Below are 18,293 nucleotides of genomic sequence, written 5' to 3' on the forward strand. Positions count from 1 at the left end.
CACCCACGTCGGAGCTGCAACGGCTGGTGAAGAAAGCAAAACACTCTCACCACATTTCGTGGGGTAGCACCAACGCTAATAAGCTGGGCCATCCCCTGGCAGAGTTCTTTAATACTAACGACATAATAACGCTTAATATTAGTAACACCGCTACCTTTGTTAATAGGATTAGGGAGGAGGTATTAGATGTGACGATATGTTCGGAAAATCTGATCTATGTGGTTCAGGATTAGAGGGTCTACATGGAACACTCTTTCTCTGACCATTAGGTTTAGAATAGCACGGCCGGCGCCGAATCCGATAAGTTTCCGGAATAAGTTGAAAACCAACTGGACAAAATTCAGAAGGCTACTCAGAAGAAGACTTGGGCAAGATAAGTTAGATTGTTCAACCATAGAGAAATTGACGAAAATGTCAACAGGATTACGACTGCACTGGTGGGGTCCTTCGAAGATAGTTGTCCTCTTCGGGAAAGGAAATCAGCCCAAGAAAGCCCCTGGATGACCAGGGAGGTTCGCAATATTGGGAAAGAGGTCCGCAGACTTTTTTACAAAGTACGTCGTAAAAAAGCGGAAGTTTATTGGGATGTGTATTACACACGGTTCAAGGAATACAATAAGATTACCAGAGCGGCAAAACGTGCCTCCTGGAATCTTTTCTGCGAACAGGTTGATAGCGTTAATGACACCGCCAAGATTAAAAAAAATTTCTCTCAAAACCCATGTGCAAACTGAAACGTTAGTAGACGACATGGGTGTGAAAGCAGAGACGACGGAGGACATGTTGAGGCTTTTGACGAAAACCCATTTTCCACTGGATTCGATGGGACTCATTGAGACACCGAAATCTTGGAATAATGACGTAGATCGAAGTTTTATAATAACGGAATTTATGGTGAAGGAATCCTTGAGGAGCTTCAAACCATTTAAGTCACCCGGACCTGATGGAATATTTCCGGCGTTACTGCTGAAAGAGGCAGACTATCTGGCGCCTCGTCTGACCAACATTTTCATAGCGTGCTTAGAACTTGCATATACTCCGAAAGCCTGGAAGGAGGCAAGGGAGGTGTTTATACACAAACTCGGCAAGGCAAGTTATGCGGCACCAAAGGCCTGCAGACCCATAAGCCTTACATCCTTTCTACTCAAAACCATGGAACGTATTGTGGACACCATGATAAAGAGTAGAACATCCAGCGAACTGCTCATACATATAGTACGCATACAAATAGTACGCCTATGTCAAGGGAAGGTCGGTGAAGACTGCCCTGCAGGTTGTGCATAAAATAGTAGATTCCTTCGATGCCAAAACGTATATACTGGCGGTATGCATTGACATCGGGGGAGGGGGGACCTTTAACAATGTGCACATTGATCCATCCTTAGACCAGTACTGGGTGAACCCGGTCCTTAGAGACTGGATAAACCATATGCTAAGGAACAGGTGGATAAATTGTGTGTCCCATGGCATAAATAAAGGGTGATTTTTTTGAGGTTAGGATTATCATGCATTAGTATTTGACAGATCACGTGGGATTTCAGACATGGTGTCAAAGAGAAAGATGCTCAGTATGCTTTGACATTTCATCATGAATAGACTTACTAACGAGCAACGCTTGCAAATCATTGAATTTTATTACCAAAATCAGTGTTCGGTTCGAAATGTGTTCATTCACCGTAACGTTGCGTCCAACAGCATCTTTGAAAAAATACGGTCCAATGATTCCACCAGCGTACAAACCACACCAAACAGTGCATTTTTCGGGATGCATGGGCAGTTCTTGAACGGCTTCTGGTTGCTCTTCACTCCAAATGCGGCAATTTTGCTTATTTACGTAGCCATTCAACCAGAAATGAGCCTCATCGCTGAACAAAATTTGTCAAAATTTGAACACATTTCGAACCGAACACTGATTTTGGTAATAAAATTCAATGATTTGCAAGCGTTGCTCGTTAGTAAGTCTATTCATGATGAAATGTCAAAGCATACTGAGCATCTTTCTCTTTGACACCATGTCTGAAATCCCACGTGATCTGTCAAATACTAATGCATGAAAATCCTAACCTCAAAAAAATCACCCTTTATAAGCGAGAAAGTGGCACAGGGCACGCCACAGGGGCGCATTTTATCGCCACTCCTATGGGGTGACCACCATAAATGACTTGTTACGGATTCCGACTTTGAATCCATCTGCTACGCAGACGATGTTATGATACTTCTAAGGATCCGAACGAGCTATGCAGAAGGGCCGAAAGAGTCTTGCATATGTCATATGACTGGGCTAGACCTAGTGATATCAATGTTAACCCAGAGAAGACTGAAATATGCCTGTTCACGAGGAAGACGAAGGTGGGCCAATATAACGCACCACGTTTCCTCAATAAGACGATTTCGATATCTGACAAGGTCAAATACTTAGGTGTGATCTTGGACAGGAAACTGAATTGAAGTGTCACATTCAGAAGCGTACTGAGAAAGCTCACAGATGTTGGGCACTATGTAGACAGGCCGTAGTCCACTGATTCTACAGAAGCGTGATTAGACCAATAGTTACTTACGCCTCAGTAGTTTGGTGGACAGCTATGGAGAAAAAGTGCAAAATAAGGACCATATAACAGGTTTAGAGAACATATTGTATTTGCATAGGCGAAGCAATGAGGACAACGCCCACTAGGGCACTGGAGACTGTTCTAGATATCCAACCCATTGACCCACATTAAGTGCGAGGCAGATAATGCGTAAGGTGGTGTGGTGTTAACGCGAGGACGTCAAGGGTGAACATCTTTACCGACAGTAAAATTACCATAAGGGCAATAATAACCAGGACGGTAAGGTCACGAACAGTCTTGCAGTATTAGAAGGAGATTAAAGTCTTCTCTGAGTATGGCAAAATCCGCATCGTTTGGGTACCGGGCCATAACGGAGTAAGGGGAAATGAAAGGGCAAATGATTTGGCGGTGAAGGCCAGAGGACGGCCATCAATAAACTTGAATAACCTGAAGCATTTCGGGTCGACGCAGTGGACATGTGGAACAGCGAAACGGTCGGTAGGACGGCGAAAATCATATGGGAGGGATCCAGATCGTGAGAAAACGAAGCTATTTCTGAAGGAAAGCAAGAAGGAGGTCAGTATAGCTATTGGTATCATAACGGGACAAACAGGTCTACGTTTTACTACGTAAAATCGGTGCGGCAAGTGATAGCATGTGTAGGGTATGCGGGGAAGATGATGAGACGTTGGAGCATTTCTCTGAGGATGCCAAAATCCGCATCGTTTGAGTGCCGGGCCATAACGGAGTAAGGGGAAATGAAAGGAAAGACAATTTGGCGGTGAAGGTCAAAGGACTGCCGTCAATAAACTTGGTTAGCCCGAAGCCTTTCGGGTCGACGCAGTCCGAGTTAAGGGAGTGGGCGACAAATGCACATTTAACACTGTGCAACAGCGAAACAGTCGGTAGGACCGCGAAAATCCTATATAGTGATCCGGATCGTGAGAAGACGGGGCTATTACTGAAAAAAAGTAAGAAGGACGTCAGTATAGCATTTGGTATCATAACGGCAAACATACGAGTTCACTTATGCAAAATCGGTGCTGCAAGTGATAGCATGTGTAGGGCATGCGGGGAAGATAATGAGACGTTGGATTATTATCTTTGTCATTGTCCGGCTTTCGTGTCTAACAGATACCGGCACTTAGGTGGAGACACAATACCAGACATGAACCAACTTAGGGGAGTTGTATTGAAAACAATTAAGGATTTTTTAAGTAGCAAGGAATTCCTAAGTTAAAACTTTCTTTTTGGAGGTTACTTTATAGTTTTTAGAGCGCACAACAAGCCGATTACTGGCTTAGGTGTATGTCCATATTAGCATGGGGCGGATTAATATCTGCACCCTCTTTTCAACCTAACCTAACCGAAATGTTTTAGTGACCACTAAGCCTGCATACACAAATGTACCAAGGATGTGCTCTGGGGGTTAAACTACTGGTCCTCAAGATCAGTCAAAAGAGAGTATCTTAGGGACAAATTTCTCTACTCCTCCAAAGCAAAGACTTTTCCTGCACAAAGATACTGTTGCTTAAGAAGTATCTATCCGAATGTTATCCCAACAGGCATCCAATTTACGATTTTGAGGCTTGGCATCTACCGTCCAGATATGTCAGTTTGGATATTCATAAACCTCACCAGCTTCTAAATAGTATTAATATATGCTCCTGATAGAGAAAGCCGTGAACAGCTACCGAGTGTATGTTGCCCAGGCAGTCTAACTTAATATCACCTGATGAAGTTAGGTTTCCTGGGCAAACTAGAAAAATTAAAGATTAAACAACCTCTATTTTTTATACCCTCCACCATAAGATGGGGGGTATACTAATTTCGTCATTCTGTTTGTAACTACTCGAAATATTCGTCTGAGACCCCATAAAGTATATATATTCTTGATCGTCGTGACATTTTATGTCGATCTAGCCATGTCCGTCCGTCTGTCCGTCCGTCCGTCCGTCCGTCCGTCCGTCCGTCCGTCCGTCTGTCTGTCGAAAGCACGCTAACTTCCGAAGGAGTAAAGCTAGCCGCTTGAAATTTTGCACAAATTCTTCTTATTAGTGTAGGTCGGTTGGTATTGTAAATGGGCCATATCGGTCCATGTTTTGATATAGCTGTCATATAAACCGATCTTGGGTCTTGACTTCTTGAGCCTGTAGAGTGCGCAATTCTTATCCGATTGGAACGAAATTTTGCACAACGTGTTTTGTTATGATATCCAACAACTGTGCCAAGTATGGTTGAAATCGGTCCATAACCTGATATAGTTGCCATATAAACCGATCTTGGGTCTTGACTTCTTGAGCCTCTAGAGTGCACAATTCTTATCCGATTGGAATGAAATTTTGCACCACGTGTTTTCTTATTATATCCAACAACAGTGCCAAGTATGGTTCAAATCGGTCCATAACCTGATATAGCTACCATATAAACCGATCTTGGGTCTTTATTTCTTGAGCCTCTAGAGTGCGCAATTCTTATCCGATTGGAATGGAATTTCGCACGACAACAACTGTGCCAAGTATGGTTCAAATCGGTCCATAACCTGATATAGCTGCCATATAAACCGATCTTGGGTCTTGACTTCTTGACCCTCTAGAGGGCACAATTCTTATCCGATTTGAATGAATTTTTGCACGAAGTATTTCGTTATGATATCCAACAACTGTGCCAAGTATGGTTCAAATCGGTTCATAAACTGATATAGCTGTCATGTAAACAGATCTGGGGATTTGATTTCTTGAGCTTCTAGAGGGCGCAATTCCTATCCGATTTGGCTGAAATTTTGCATGACGTATTTTATTTTTACTTTCAACAACTGGGTCAAATAAGGTTCAAATCGGTTCATAACCTGATATAGCTGCCATATAAACCGATCTGGGATCTTGACTTCTTGACCCCTAGAGGTCGCAATTATTATCCGATATGCCTGAAATTTTGTACGATGGATCCTCTCATGACCATCAACAAACGTGTTTATTATAGTCTGAATCGGTCTATAGCCCGATACAGATCCCATATAAATCGTTCTCTCTATTTTACTTCGTGAGCCCCAATGGGCGCAATTCTTAAACGAATTGGCTGAAATTTTACACAGGCCTCCAATAATAATTTAATTGTGGTCCGAACCGGACCATATCTTGATATCGTTTTAATAGCAGAGTAACTCTTTTCTTATATACTTTTTTGCCTAAGAAGAGATGCCGGGAAAAGAACTTGACAAATGCGATCCATGGTGGAGGGTATATAAGATTCGGCCCGGCCGAACTTAGCACGCTTTTACTTGTTTTTTGCCATAAGTTATCCGTTGCGCTTCGAACCTTATCTCATAGTATTAGCTCAATTTTGATAACTACTACCATAATTTTCAGCAATATATCATCATAAGGTCTGTTAAACCTGCTTCGTAGCTCATAACCTTTCATTTCGATGTGAACATTTTCCCACAAGTACACTTTATCTCTGGCCATGTACATCAGGAAAATGAGATTATGCTTCTGCGACAGAACTTCATATGCAAGGAAACGTATGCAACAAACGGCCAATACACGTAAAAATGTCATGCTACAACTACATACAACACAAATATGCAAAAGAACTCATGTTTTCGTGTGTTCACAGCCGCTGAAGTTCGCTGCTCATTTGTCCAAAGCACGAACAGAGTGAAAGGAAACACGTCCCCCTCTCACGCACACACACTTAAATACATACACAAGCGTTTCCTAGCAGAAGTTATGGCGAGTTTTACATCTTATACACACTCTCACAATACACAGCTACATCTACTTACAAGCTAAACACGTACATCCGTATCCGTACTTACCATGATAGTGTACTTTTGGATTGCCACGATGCAATTCATACAGAATGGACACATCATCGTAGTAGACATTCTTTAACGAACCGACAAAATTATTATGCGATGCCAAGCCCTTCTTCTTATGCAAATCCGGACCGCCGCCAAAATAAATTTCCGGATCGAACAGAAGATTGCCACTCACCGTACCGGGTACCTCGAGTATCTTCATCTGCTGGTCCAGAATGATGCGAACGGTGCGATGCTCATGGTAGATGGTCAAATTATGCCAATAACTACGTGTCAGATCATCTGTGAGTATGGTCGACATGACATTGTCACCGAAGTCCATCTCCACATAGATGGACTGATTCTTAATGGAGGCTGCAATATACTGATGCTTCAGTGACTCGCCGCTGGCATAGAACAAAGCGGAGTCATCGAATTGTGTGCGAAACATAAGACTGATGCGTGTCGTCGACGAATGGACGCGATCCTTCCAATCGTAGATGCGATATGAGACATAGCTGGACCCACGCAATGTTATAATTGTTGCAGCTGTTTTAAAAAGGGGTAAACGAAAGAAAGAAAGAAAAATTGCAATCATGATTAATTAAGTGCTTACATATGAACATTTGAGAGTAGTTTTTCATTACAAAGGGTTTTAAGAGATAAGCATCAATATGGCTGAGTACATAAGAAATCGACAGAAAACAAAAGGCATGTGACCATTTACCGTAATGTTGTAGAAAACAGAGCTGGCAAACTATTGATTATCGCAACTTTCGATATTTTCGGTGTTTCTATTAATAAATATGGCATCGATACTTTTTTCAAGTTTTCTTCACCTATATTTTAAACGAAAATGAGAAGTAAACATCAGACCGGATAAAAGCAAATTTAATAAAGTCAGTTGGAGTTCATGAGAGAGATCATTGTAAAAAATTGTAGTCTAACCGAATGGAAATTGCGCCCTATATAGGCGCCATGTATAGTCTATTTTTGTTAAATTTTGGCAAAAATTAAACTTGGCTAGATAGGCAAAATATCAATTTAAACTTGAAATTTTGTACAACGGCTTCTTCCATGACCTTCAACGTGTCATATGTGTTAAATGTAGCCTGAAGCGGTCTATAGCCTGATACAGATCCCATATAAACCGATCACCCTATTTATAATCTCCCCAATTCTATTATTTTATACTTTATTTGCCTAAAAAAAGATACCGGGAAAGAACTCGACAAATGCGATCCACGATGGAGTGTATATAAGATACGACCCGGCCGATGGGACATTAACTATAGTATATATACTATCGACATTTATTATTTAAAATATCGAATGTTGCGATTATCGATGGTTTGGCAGCTCTATTGGTAGCCCTATATTGGAATTAAAGTATTGCTAGGAGATTTTAAGCCGAAATCAGCAAAAGCGAATATCTTAATCCTAAACCCGAGCATAGAGAAACCTAATTACCTGTTGAAAGTTTTAGAGATATTGGATTTCAAATCAGTTTTTATTACTTTACTGCCAAAATTTGTAAAATAGTTTAATAAGGCAACTACATCTATATATGGTCCGACTACGACCATACCCAGCACTGATGTCCGGGGGCCTAACTATGGTCCGATTGGACCATATCTAGCACTGATGGCGAAGGACTCTAACCTAACTCTCTGCTCCAATTTTGTACGAAGTCTGCTTGTACATGCTCCGTTTATGGGGCCAAGACAGTAATACATCCGCCATTGATAAGCGCAGGACCCAAAATTGGGAGATCAGCCTATATGGCAGTTATATCCAACTATATTGGGCAGGGATGTCGACGTGTATAACACCATACAATTCACTGTTTTAATTTCTGGTTCTACACGCAAAAAAATAAAACTTTTGGAACAGGGACATAGCCAGGGCTGGGACGATGTTTACAGCAAAAATTGCTCTATTATACAAAGAGATAAATCGTTTGTTTATCTCCTATGTATCTTTCATTTGGCAGAGGGCGTGAGTGCATAGAGGCATACCCTTAAACGTCTAAGTTTAGGTTATTTTATTGTGTAATGTTCAGTCAGCCAGCAATCGGTATTGATACCACTACTGAGGTATAGGTTATTTTATGACTTAATGCATTTGTATAAAGAGAGATAGACCCATTGGTACTCGTAGGTTAACGGATCGACTCACAATCTTTTTGGCCTTGATACAAAGCCTATTGAAAATGTAAGAACTCTGTTCAGACTTGGATATAGCTCCTATATATATGTATGTTCTTTCAATTTTGAGTAATATTATACTTATGACACTATTTAACTTTTTTTTGTACGTGAAGAACACGTAAAAGTTTATGTCATCCTCTACAATAGGGATCCCAAAGTCACCTTTCGATTAATTGACTTTTTGTGTAAAAAAATCGAAAAGTCGAATTCGACTTTCAATGATTATAAAATTCGAATAATTCATTTTGAAGTCGAATAGTCGAAAAGAAAACTGCACAAGGAAAATAAGCTGGACTATATATTTTCATTGCCCCGGTAAAAACTAGACTCCAGATTTGAAATCTTCAGCTGCTAAAATGCGTATTTGATGTTCGATATTGCTGAAATTTTGAATTTTTTTTATAATTTACTCATCCCAGTCCACATTTTGACATAGATACCATATAGATCGATCTCCAGATTAAACCTCTTAAGCCTATAAAATGCGAATATGGTCCATAAGAGTCCAACTTTAAGTATAGGTCAGATACGAACGTACCCACAATTTCGGTATTTTTGCTCTGAAAACCACATTTTTGTTCCAATTTGTCAAAAAAAAAAAATACAGAATTTTGCGAAGTCTAAATGGCATTTAGAATAGATAGACTCCGATTCGGCGAAGGCGGTCTGGTCTGTTTTCATGTTTAATGGTGACTACAATAACAAAATTTGAAAAATTCTACATTTCTGTAAAATAGTCTTTGATAATGCCGGATACATAAAATCGGATAGAATAGAAATCGTTTTGTGTTTGTTTTGGAGTGTTATAGATGAAATAATAGAGAATAAAAGCTCGTTACTCAATGTGCAATAAAATGTGATGTTCTACTTGGGTTTCAACATTCAGAGTAACACTAGTTGAAAGTAGTCTAGGATATTCAAGCTTTAATTCAAATACAACAAGTAAAAGCGTACTAAGTTCGGCCAGGCCGAATCTTAGAAACCCACCACCATGGATTCTGCTAAAAATATATACAAAATAAATTTAGTTGAAACTAAAACCAGCCAAAAATAAAGCTCTAGTAACCGAACAAGGATGATCGAGAGACCGGTTTACATGAGAGCTACATCAAGTTATAGACTAATTTGGACCGTATTTGGCACAGTTGCTGAAAGTCATAACAGAACACCATAGCAAAATTTCAGCCAAATCGCACAAAAATTGCGTCTTGTAAGGGCTCAAGAAGTCAAATCGGAAGATCGGTTTATATGGGAGCCATATCAGGTTATAGACAAATTCGAACCGTACTTCACACAGTTGTTGAAAGTCATAACAGCCAAATCAAAAAAAAAAAATTGAGGTACATTCCTCATTTTTCTTCCATTTGGCTCAAGAAATTAAATCTGAACTGATATGACCCATTTGCAATTTCCAATAATCTGCATCAATACTAAGTATCTGTGCAAAATTTGAAGTGGCTGGCTTTACGCGTTCGACCGACACGGCGGACACGGCTAGATGGACTCAGAAAGTTGAGGCGATGAAGAATTTATATACTTTGTGGGGTCTTAGACGAATATTTCGAGGTTTACAAACGGAATGAATAGTATTAGTATACCTCCATCCTTTGGTGGTGTGTATAAAAAAGGAGAAGGTAAACGGGAATGGGAAAACTTTTGCAATATGCCAAATAGGTTTAAAGGTAGCGGACTGGTTTTGATATAAGGTGCTCCAATTTTGTATTTTGAACTCTTCTTAATTCATCCACTTTATGAAAACACAAAAAAAAGATTATATCTTGACGGCAAAAGTCTACAAAAACTTGCGCGAAATATGAGTACCTTATTTAGAAAATTTTTGAAAAAAAAAGTCGAAACATTTACATTTTGTTAAAGCCAACTTTTTGATATAGTCGAAAAATCGACTTTTTACAATTAGTCGAAACGCCGAAACTTTTGCTATTTTGTCTAAAAGCCGACTTTTCGTCCCAACTTGGGTCCCCTACTCTTTAAATGTCTAAAACAAGCTCACAATTATAGTATATGTTTGAAAGGTGAGTTCGCTCGGAGGCCAGAAGAAAATTTAACAAAAACAAGTGAAAAGGCATAAGTGCGGCCGGGCCGAACATTGGTTACCTACCACTTCGGGCATATATGTAAACCACCTTTCTTCACAATCTGGTGAAAAATCCATTATTTATCCTTCCATAGCAGATATATCGAAATATGGTCCGATTTGAACACAATTCGGCACGGACATTGAGTGGTCTTTTACATACAAGTCACTGTTAAATATTGGTTCAATATTGGTCTATTTCGCAGCTATATCCAAATATAAATATTTCGATGTGTTACAAACGGAATGACTAGATGGTATAGTGGTGGTTGTAAAATAGGTAAAGAAAAAGTGTGAAATATGTGTGTCATATCGAAGACATGCGCCTATCTGGCACGCCAAACGTAGATATGTGTCTTTCCGGAGGCAGCTTTTTATTCCCCCTTACTGCTCTATGGCTTGGAATCCAAACAATACAAATCCTGTCATCCTCAGAGAATGCTTTTAGTCATTTTTACACTCCAAGATGGCCACCTATGACGCTGATGGCATGGGTTCGATTCTTGGTGAGAACATGGGAAAACAATTTTTTTCAGTGATGTTCATCCCATCCTAATAATATTGACATATGTGGTATTACAGGGTTGTTTCGGGGACTCTACAAAAGTAGACCGATAGGGACAGCAAACGACGCCACATTTTTAGCCGCTCTTTTGACATTTCTCTTCAGTAAGGTTTGCCATTTCATGATGGAAAGAAATACGAGCCAACAACGAGTCGAAATTATTAAAATTTACTACAGAAATTCGAAATTAAGTGCGCTACGTCCAAATTAGCGATGAGGCTTATTGCTAAATTGCATGGTCAATAAGCAAAATATTCGTTATTAGCACAATCAGCACATACTCCCTGATCATTACATCCCGAAAAAATTAAGGCTTGTTGCGGTTTGTGGGCCGGCGGCGTCATTGGGCCATACTTCTGCCGTGATGATCAAGACCTGCACGTTACTGTGAATGGGAATCGCTACTGTTCAATTATAACAGCATATTTTTGACCCCAATTGGATGCTATGGACTTGGAGGACATGTGTTTCCAACAGCATGGAACCACATGCTATACAGCGAATGTCACAATCAATTTATTGGAAACCAAGTTTGGAGAACAAGTTATCTCACGAAATGACATTCGATAGGCCACCTCGGTCGTGCGATCTGACGCCGTTAAACTATTTCCTATGGGGTTTCGTCATGTATATGGTCTATGCTAACAATCCAGCGACGACTAATGCGGCAGTATAGACCGAATTATGTTTGAAACCCGTCGAAAATTGGGTGCCCGTAGTGGCCATGCAAAAGAAATTGATTTGATTGATATGCAATTCTTGTTTTATTAAAAAAAAGAAAACTTTTGTAGCACCCTTATTGAAAAACCCGATGTGTCATCCATAGATATCATGTAAAAACCTTTTTCCTAAGAGGTATCGCACTGCGGCACTCCGTTCGGACGTTATAAGTGAGCTTAAACTTGAATAGGATCGCACTCACTGATATAGGTGAAGTTTGCCCTGTTCCTAATTGGAATGTTCATGGCCAAATTTGTACTGTTCAAGACTGTTATTGACCTTAGGGTCCTGCTTGTTATAGCCCTGATAGCTTATTTACCGTCCGTAAAGATGGTTAAACTCGACGTCCTCGCTCAAACAACATACCACCACAAGCATTCTGTAATTGGACCAGAAATAGTTCCCGATAGTCTACCCAGTGCCCACTCATCGTCATAGCGTACTCCTTCAGTTGGAAAGACGTCTTGACTTTAGTATCACTTCGTGGGAGTAATCACTTCCGACCTTCCTTTGGGCTACCCATGTTATGACCCCTGAATTTCTCCGACGTTATTTCTTCCCGGACCTTCAGGTCTATCAGTCTTTCCAGTGTCTTGAGCAAAAGTGATGGAAAGGTTGATAGACATTTCACCCACCCTAACAGGCTCGCCCTGAAAAACTGCTCCAGTCATGGTAGAGTTATAACTTCTGGAGACTTTTGCATAATCACCGAGATGATTCCGTCCGGGCCGGCAAATTAAATAGGGTGGCAAGTGGGATTCGTCACACTATCTCCTCCTCGCCCACAATGTTACTGATAAGATTTTATGTTGATGCAGCTTCTGTGGGTATTGCTATATCTTGACCGTTAATCTACTCCTGGCTGCCTGTAAAGTGCATCTCCATCAGTGGTGTTAGTTCCGTCTTCCACTGGCCACTTAAAATTTTGCACAAATACTGTAGGTCGGTTGGGATTGTAAATGGGCGGTCCATGTTTTGATATAGCTGCCATATAAACCGATTACGGATTTTGACTTCTTGAGCCACTAGAGGGCGAAATTCTTATCCGATTTGGCTGATATTTTGCATGAGGCAATTTATTGTGGCTTCCAACAACTGTGCTGAGTATGGTTGAAATCGGCCTATAGCCTTATATAGCTATCATAAAAACCTATCTGGGGTCTTGACTTCTTGAGCGTCTAGAGGGCGCAATTACTATCCGATTTTGCTGAAATTTTGTAAGACGTATTAAGTTATGACTTCCAACAACTGTGCTAATTATGGTTTAAATCGGTCCATAACCTGATACAGCTGCCATATAGACCGATCTAGGATCTTGATTTCTTGAGCCTCCAGAGGTTTGACTGAAATTTTGTACAACGGCTTCTCCTATGACCGTCAACATATGTGTTAAATATAGTCCGAATTGAGCTTTAGCCTGATACAGCTCCCATATAAACCGATCTCTTTATATAATTTCGTGAGCCCCTAAAGTGCCCAATTCTTACTCGAATTGGCTGAAATTTTACACAATGACTTCTACTATGGTCGGCAATATTCGATTCAATTATGGCCTGGATCGGACCATAACTTGATATAGCTCCAATATTATAGCAATTCTTTTCTTTTATCCTTTGTTTGCCTAAAAAGAGATATCGGGAAAAGAACTCGATGAATGCGATCTATGGTGGAGGGTAGTAAGATTCGCCCCGGGCGAACTTAGCACGCTATTACTTGTTGATCCTGATCATGGCTCCATTCAATTCTGGTGTCCATCACGATTTGTTTGTTTTACGCGGCGTCCCTATCTGGGCATGCTTTCCGAAAGGCTTCTTTAAACACTGCAGCGATTGCGGACTCCAGCTCAATTGCGTCCCAATTCACTGGAGCCAAGCCTCTGCATGTGTTCGCCAATCCCATTCCAGTTGGTCTTTTTTGAAAATTCTGTATGGTTTCCCCCTTCATATCAACCGGGCTCAACCTGAAAAATTTTCTGTATTGGCTCAAAAAGGAGCACTGGAGAGAGACGTCCCAACTCACTGCTCGTCACAAAAGTTATACCCAAAACCAGTTCCCTGATCTGGTTGTGAAACGTTAGGGTATTCTAATGTTATGATAGTAGGCGGCCTTATTCCTACTTTTTGTTTTGCCTGTTGGACATCTCTTGCCAATTTTCTATTCGCTTTCGGTGAAAGTTGCTTAGCCATTTACCTAGCCAAGGGGCTAGTTTAAACCCCTCTTCCCTATTCATCGTGTAGTACAGGTAACTAAAATCATTCTTGACGCCCTCCAAAGTTCTGAACATCCACTACAGGCAACATGTGTCCCATTCAATGACATGCCACACAATCGCCATCTATCTGGTGTCTGCAAGAATAGACTTCAGTTCAATGTACATTTTGTATTTGCTCCTATTTCTCGTGCGTGTGTGTTTGCATTGGCTTTTGAGCCAGAAACCATTATGCATCAAAAGTGAATGAAAACAATTTTATGCGAACTTTTGATTCTCTGATGGTGTCACTCATTGCCTCTTCGGATATACGCAGCAGCAGAACAACAAATTTGCCTGAATGACAATAACACTGGTAACTCCCCGTAGTCGAGGGTCCACAAAAACAATTCCACCACTAACAACATTGAAAACAATACCTAGACCATAGATGGTATGACCTTCCTACTAAAGTGAACATGACCTATGGTCAACTTGTGTGTCGGTCGATTCGTCTGCGACATATGTCAACATGTCACTTTCCTGGCAAAATCATTGTCATTCAGCGAGTCACTCAGTCAGTCGTTCGGTCGGTATGTCAGTCATTCAGTTATTCAGGCAGCCAGGAACTGTAGTCTAGTTGCACTCATCCATGCCCGGGCAAGTGACACAAAACATCAGTATCTGGCAAACATTCTTGACAATTCCCACTGTTGCCATATGGCAAAATTAATTTGCATTTCATGTACTCGGTGTTTGCAGTAATGGAATCGGAGCTCGGATCATCGCTATTTTACTTTTATATATGCCTCCACTGTTGTCCGGGATACCTAGTAGCTTAAATTCTTGATAGCGAGATTAAAGCTGTCAAACCATGCAGAATGTGTGAACAGATTCAATGGAATGCTGAATTGTGGCGTTGGTAAAATCGCAAATGACTTATTGCTGTTAAAGGATTTTTATTTTGCGAAAGGTTTTTGATTTTTATTGTGTTAGTCAAGCTGGCATTTTGCCATCAACATCTCAATGTAATGATTAAACATATTTGATAAGTTGTCAAATTGACATGACGTTCCATGGCAGATCTAATGCAGTACGTCGCCGTTTAGTGTGGCAGTGACGCCTTTGCTAATTATCTCTTTTCTACTTTCCTATGAAGACAATGGCTTGATCGACGTTCGAGAGCACACGAAAGCACAGTTTTTTGCTGTTTGGACAAAGTTAATCACTTAAATATCAGTGACGTTTTTTATTATTAATTATACCCCACACCACTACTGTGATCCAGGGCATTATTACAGGTGGTAAGTGTTGTGCGATTTCCCTCAAATTATGCACATGCCTTTATTTTGGTCACGTGGTCGAAATGAATCATATAATAATGAACTTGGTAACAAACGCTGAAGGGAATAACTCCGTTGGCAAGACCAAGTGAAGAAAGAGATCCCAAGTGAAGAAAGAGACGTTTTGGCATCGTTCGATGCCAAAACGTACACACTGGCGGTATGCATTGACATTGAGGGGGCTTTTAACAATGTGCGGACCGACACACTGATCCAATCCTTAGACCAGTACCGGGTGGACCCGGTCCTTAGAGACTGGATAAACAATATGCTAAGTAACAGGTGGATAAATTGTGTGTCCAATGGCATAAATATAAGGGAGAAAGTGGCACAGGGCAGGCCACAGCGGGGAATTTTATCGCTACTCCTATGGGTGACCACCATAAATTACCTATTACGGATGCTGACTGAGGAGGGATTTGAACCCGTCTGCTACGCAGACGATGTTATAATACTTCTAAGAGGTATGGATCCGAACGAGCTATGCAGAAGGGCCGAAAGGGTCTTGCATATGACATATGACTGGGCTGGACACAGAGGTCTCAATGTTAACCCAGAGAAGACTGAAATATGCCTGTTCACGAGGAAGACGAAGGTGGGCCAATTTAACGAACCACGTTTCCTTAATAAGACGATTTCGATATCTGACAAGGTCAAATACTTAGGTGTGATCTTGGACAGGAAACTGAATTGGAAGTGTCACATTCAGGAGCGTACTGAGAAGGCTCACAGATGTTGGGCACTATGTAGACGGGCCGTAGGCTCGAAATGGGCCCTGAATCCTAGGATAGTCCACTGGCTCTACAGGAGTGTGATTAGACCAATAGTTACTTACGCCTCAGTAGTTTGGAGGACTGTTATGGAGAAAAAGTGCAACATAACGACCATACAACAGGTTCAGAGAACATGTTGTTTTGGCATGGGCGGAGCGATGAGGACCAAGCCCTCTAGGGCGCTGGAGACTATTCTAGATATCCGACCCATTGACATACAGATTAAGTGTGAGGCAGCCATTACGGATATGAGACTTAAGGCGATGGGAGAATGGATTGAGTTTGGGAGCAGCTCATACCGTCGCAGTATAATCGAGGCGACGATAGGAAACCTGGAAGGAAGGGAAGAGGTTTCCGATCGGATACCTAAGATGAACCTTGAAGTCGAGTGCGACGCACTGCTGCCATCGGCACAGTCTTGGATTGGCGGAGCCCTATTATTGCCATCTGGAAGATCATGTTACATGGATGGATCAAAGCTAGAGGACAGAGTGGGCCTGGGGGTTTACATTGAAAACCCAGGGACTGACATCTGACTGTCTGACCATAATACGGTCCTGCAGGCGGAGATCCGGGCGATTGCGGAATGCGTGAGGTGCTAACGCGAGGACGTCGAGTATGAATATCTTTACGGACAGTATAATTGCCATAAGGGCAATAACAACCAGGACGGTAAGGTCACGAGCAGTCTTGCAGTGTAAGAAGGAGATTAACGCCTTCTCTGAGGATGGGAAAATCCGCATCGTTTGGGTGCCGAGCCATAACGGAGGAAGGGGAAACGTAAGGGCATACGATTTGGCGGTGAAGACCAGAGGCCTGCTGTCAATAAATTTGTTTAAACCGAAGCCTTTCGGGTCGACGCAGTCCTAGTTAAGGGAGTGGGCGACGAATGCGCATGCAACATTGTGGAACAGCGAAATGGGGCAGATTAATATCTGCACCCTCTTTTCGACCTAACCTAACCTAACCTAAGAGTGGTGTAAGACCTATTGACCCCGATCTATAAAATAGTTGCTTAATTGATCATGATGCCCAAGAAGTAAGATCTTTCAATCCACATCCGCTTAATCACAGACAAATTGTTAAAGAAATGAAAACCTAGAATTGAACTCCCTCTGACTGCCAATGCGGGTCTCTTCTTCCTCAGCGTCCTCAAAGCTTCTGCAGAATTTGTTACTTGCAACCTTCAGTTTGTCAGCATTTTTTATGATCCGGCTATGACCTGTCATGACAGTCACAATGACTGAGACGTCTGTTCTAGCCAGCGACTACAAAGCCGCAGACCTTTTCAAGTCTAGACTGGGCTACATTGTTTTGGAGTGTTCACAACCTCCTTTTGAGAATATCGAGGCATACTTGCAGATTCCAGTTTCCCTGGTATGTGTAAGGTAGTTCCTAGTTTCGCAAGCTCGTCTGCTCTACAACTCTTCAAGATATCCCATATCGGTGCAGATTTGGATATATCTCCCATATAAACCGATCTTCCGATTTGACTTTTTGAGCCCCTGGAAGTCTATTTTTTGTCCAACTTAGCTACAATTTAGCACATAGTGTTTTATTATGACTGTGCCAAGTACGGTTCAAATCAATCCATTACCTGATATAGCTCCCATACAAACCGACCGATAATTTATCTGTGTTGTGCATATAGAAAATGATGGCAAGTTCAATTTAATGTTGCAACATAATTCTAACTCAATTTTTTACCAAATATAAGTTAGTAATTCAAACTATTCTATTATATCCACCACCATAGGATGGGGGTATAGTAATCTAGACATTCCGTTTGTAACTCATCGAGATATTCGTCTAAGACCACATAAAGTATATATATTCTTGATCGTCTCGACGTTCTGATTTAGCCATGTCCGTCCGTCCGCCACTCCGTCTGTCGAAATCACGATAGCGGTCGAATGCGTAAAGTTAGCCGCTTGAAATTATGCACAGATACTTAATATTGACGTAGGTCATTAGGGATTGCAAATGGGTCATATCGGTTTTGATTTAGATAAAGCTCCCATATAAACCGATCTCCCGATTTGACTTCT

At 41.2% G+C, this 18,293-nt stretch overlaps 1 protein-coding gene across 7 annotated transcripts in view; it reads right to left on the reverse strand.

Moving 5' to 3' along the window:
- LOC106093786 (axotactin) overlaps positions 1–18,293 on the reverse strand; it is a 448,664-nt gene that overhangs the window by 306,443 nt on the left and 123,928 nt on the right. For all 7 annotated transcript variants that reach the window (XM_059363679.1, XM_059363659.1, XM_059363628.1 and 4 more), the window contains exon 8: positions 6,370–6,900. In XM_059363679.1, coding sequence (XP_059219662.1) covers positions 6,370–6,900 — 531 coding nt within the window. The remainder of the gene's footprint in view (positions 1–6,369; positions 6,901–18,293) is intronic.

This window comes from Stomoxys calcitrans, chromosome 1 (genome assembly GCF_963082655.1).
Source record: "Stomoxys calcitrans chromosome 1, idStoCalc2.1, whole genome shotgun sequence".
Classification (NCBI taxonomy): Eukaryota; Metazoa; Arthropoda; class Insecta; order Diptera; family Muscidae; genus Stomoxys; species Stomoxys calcitrans.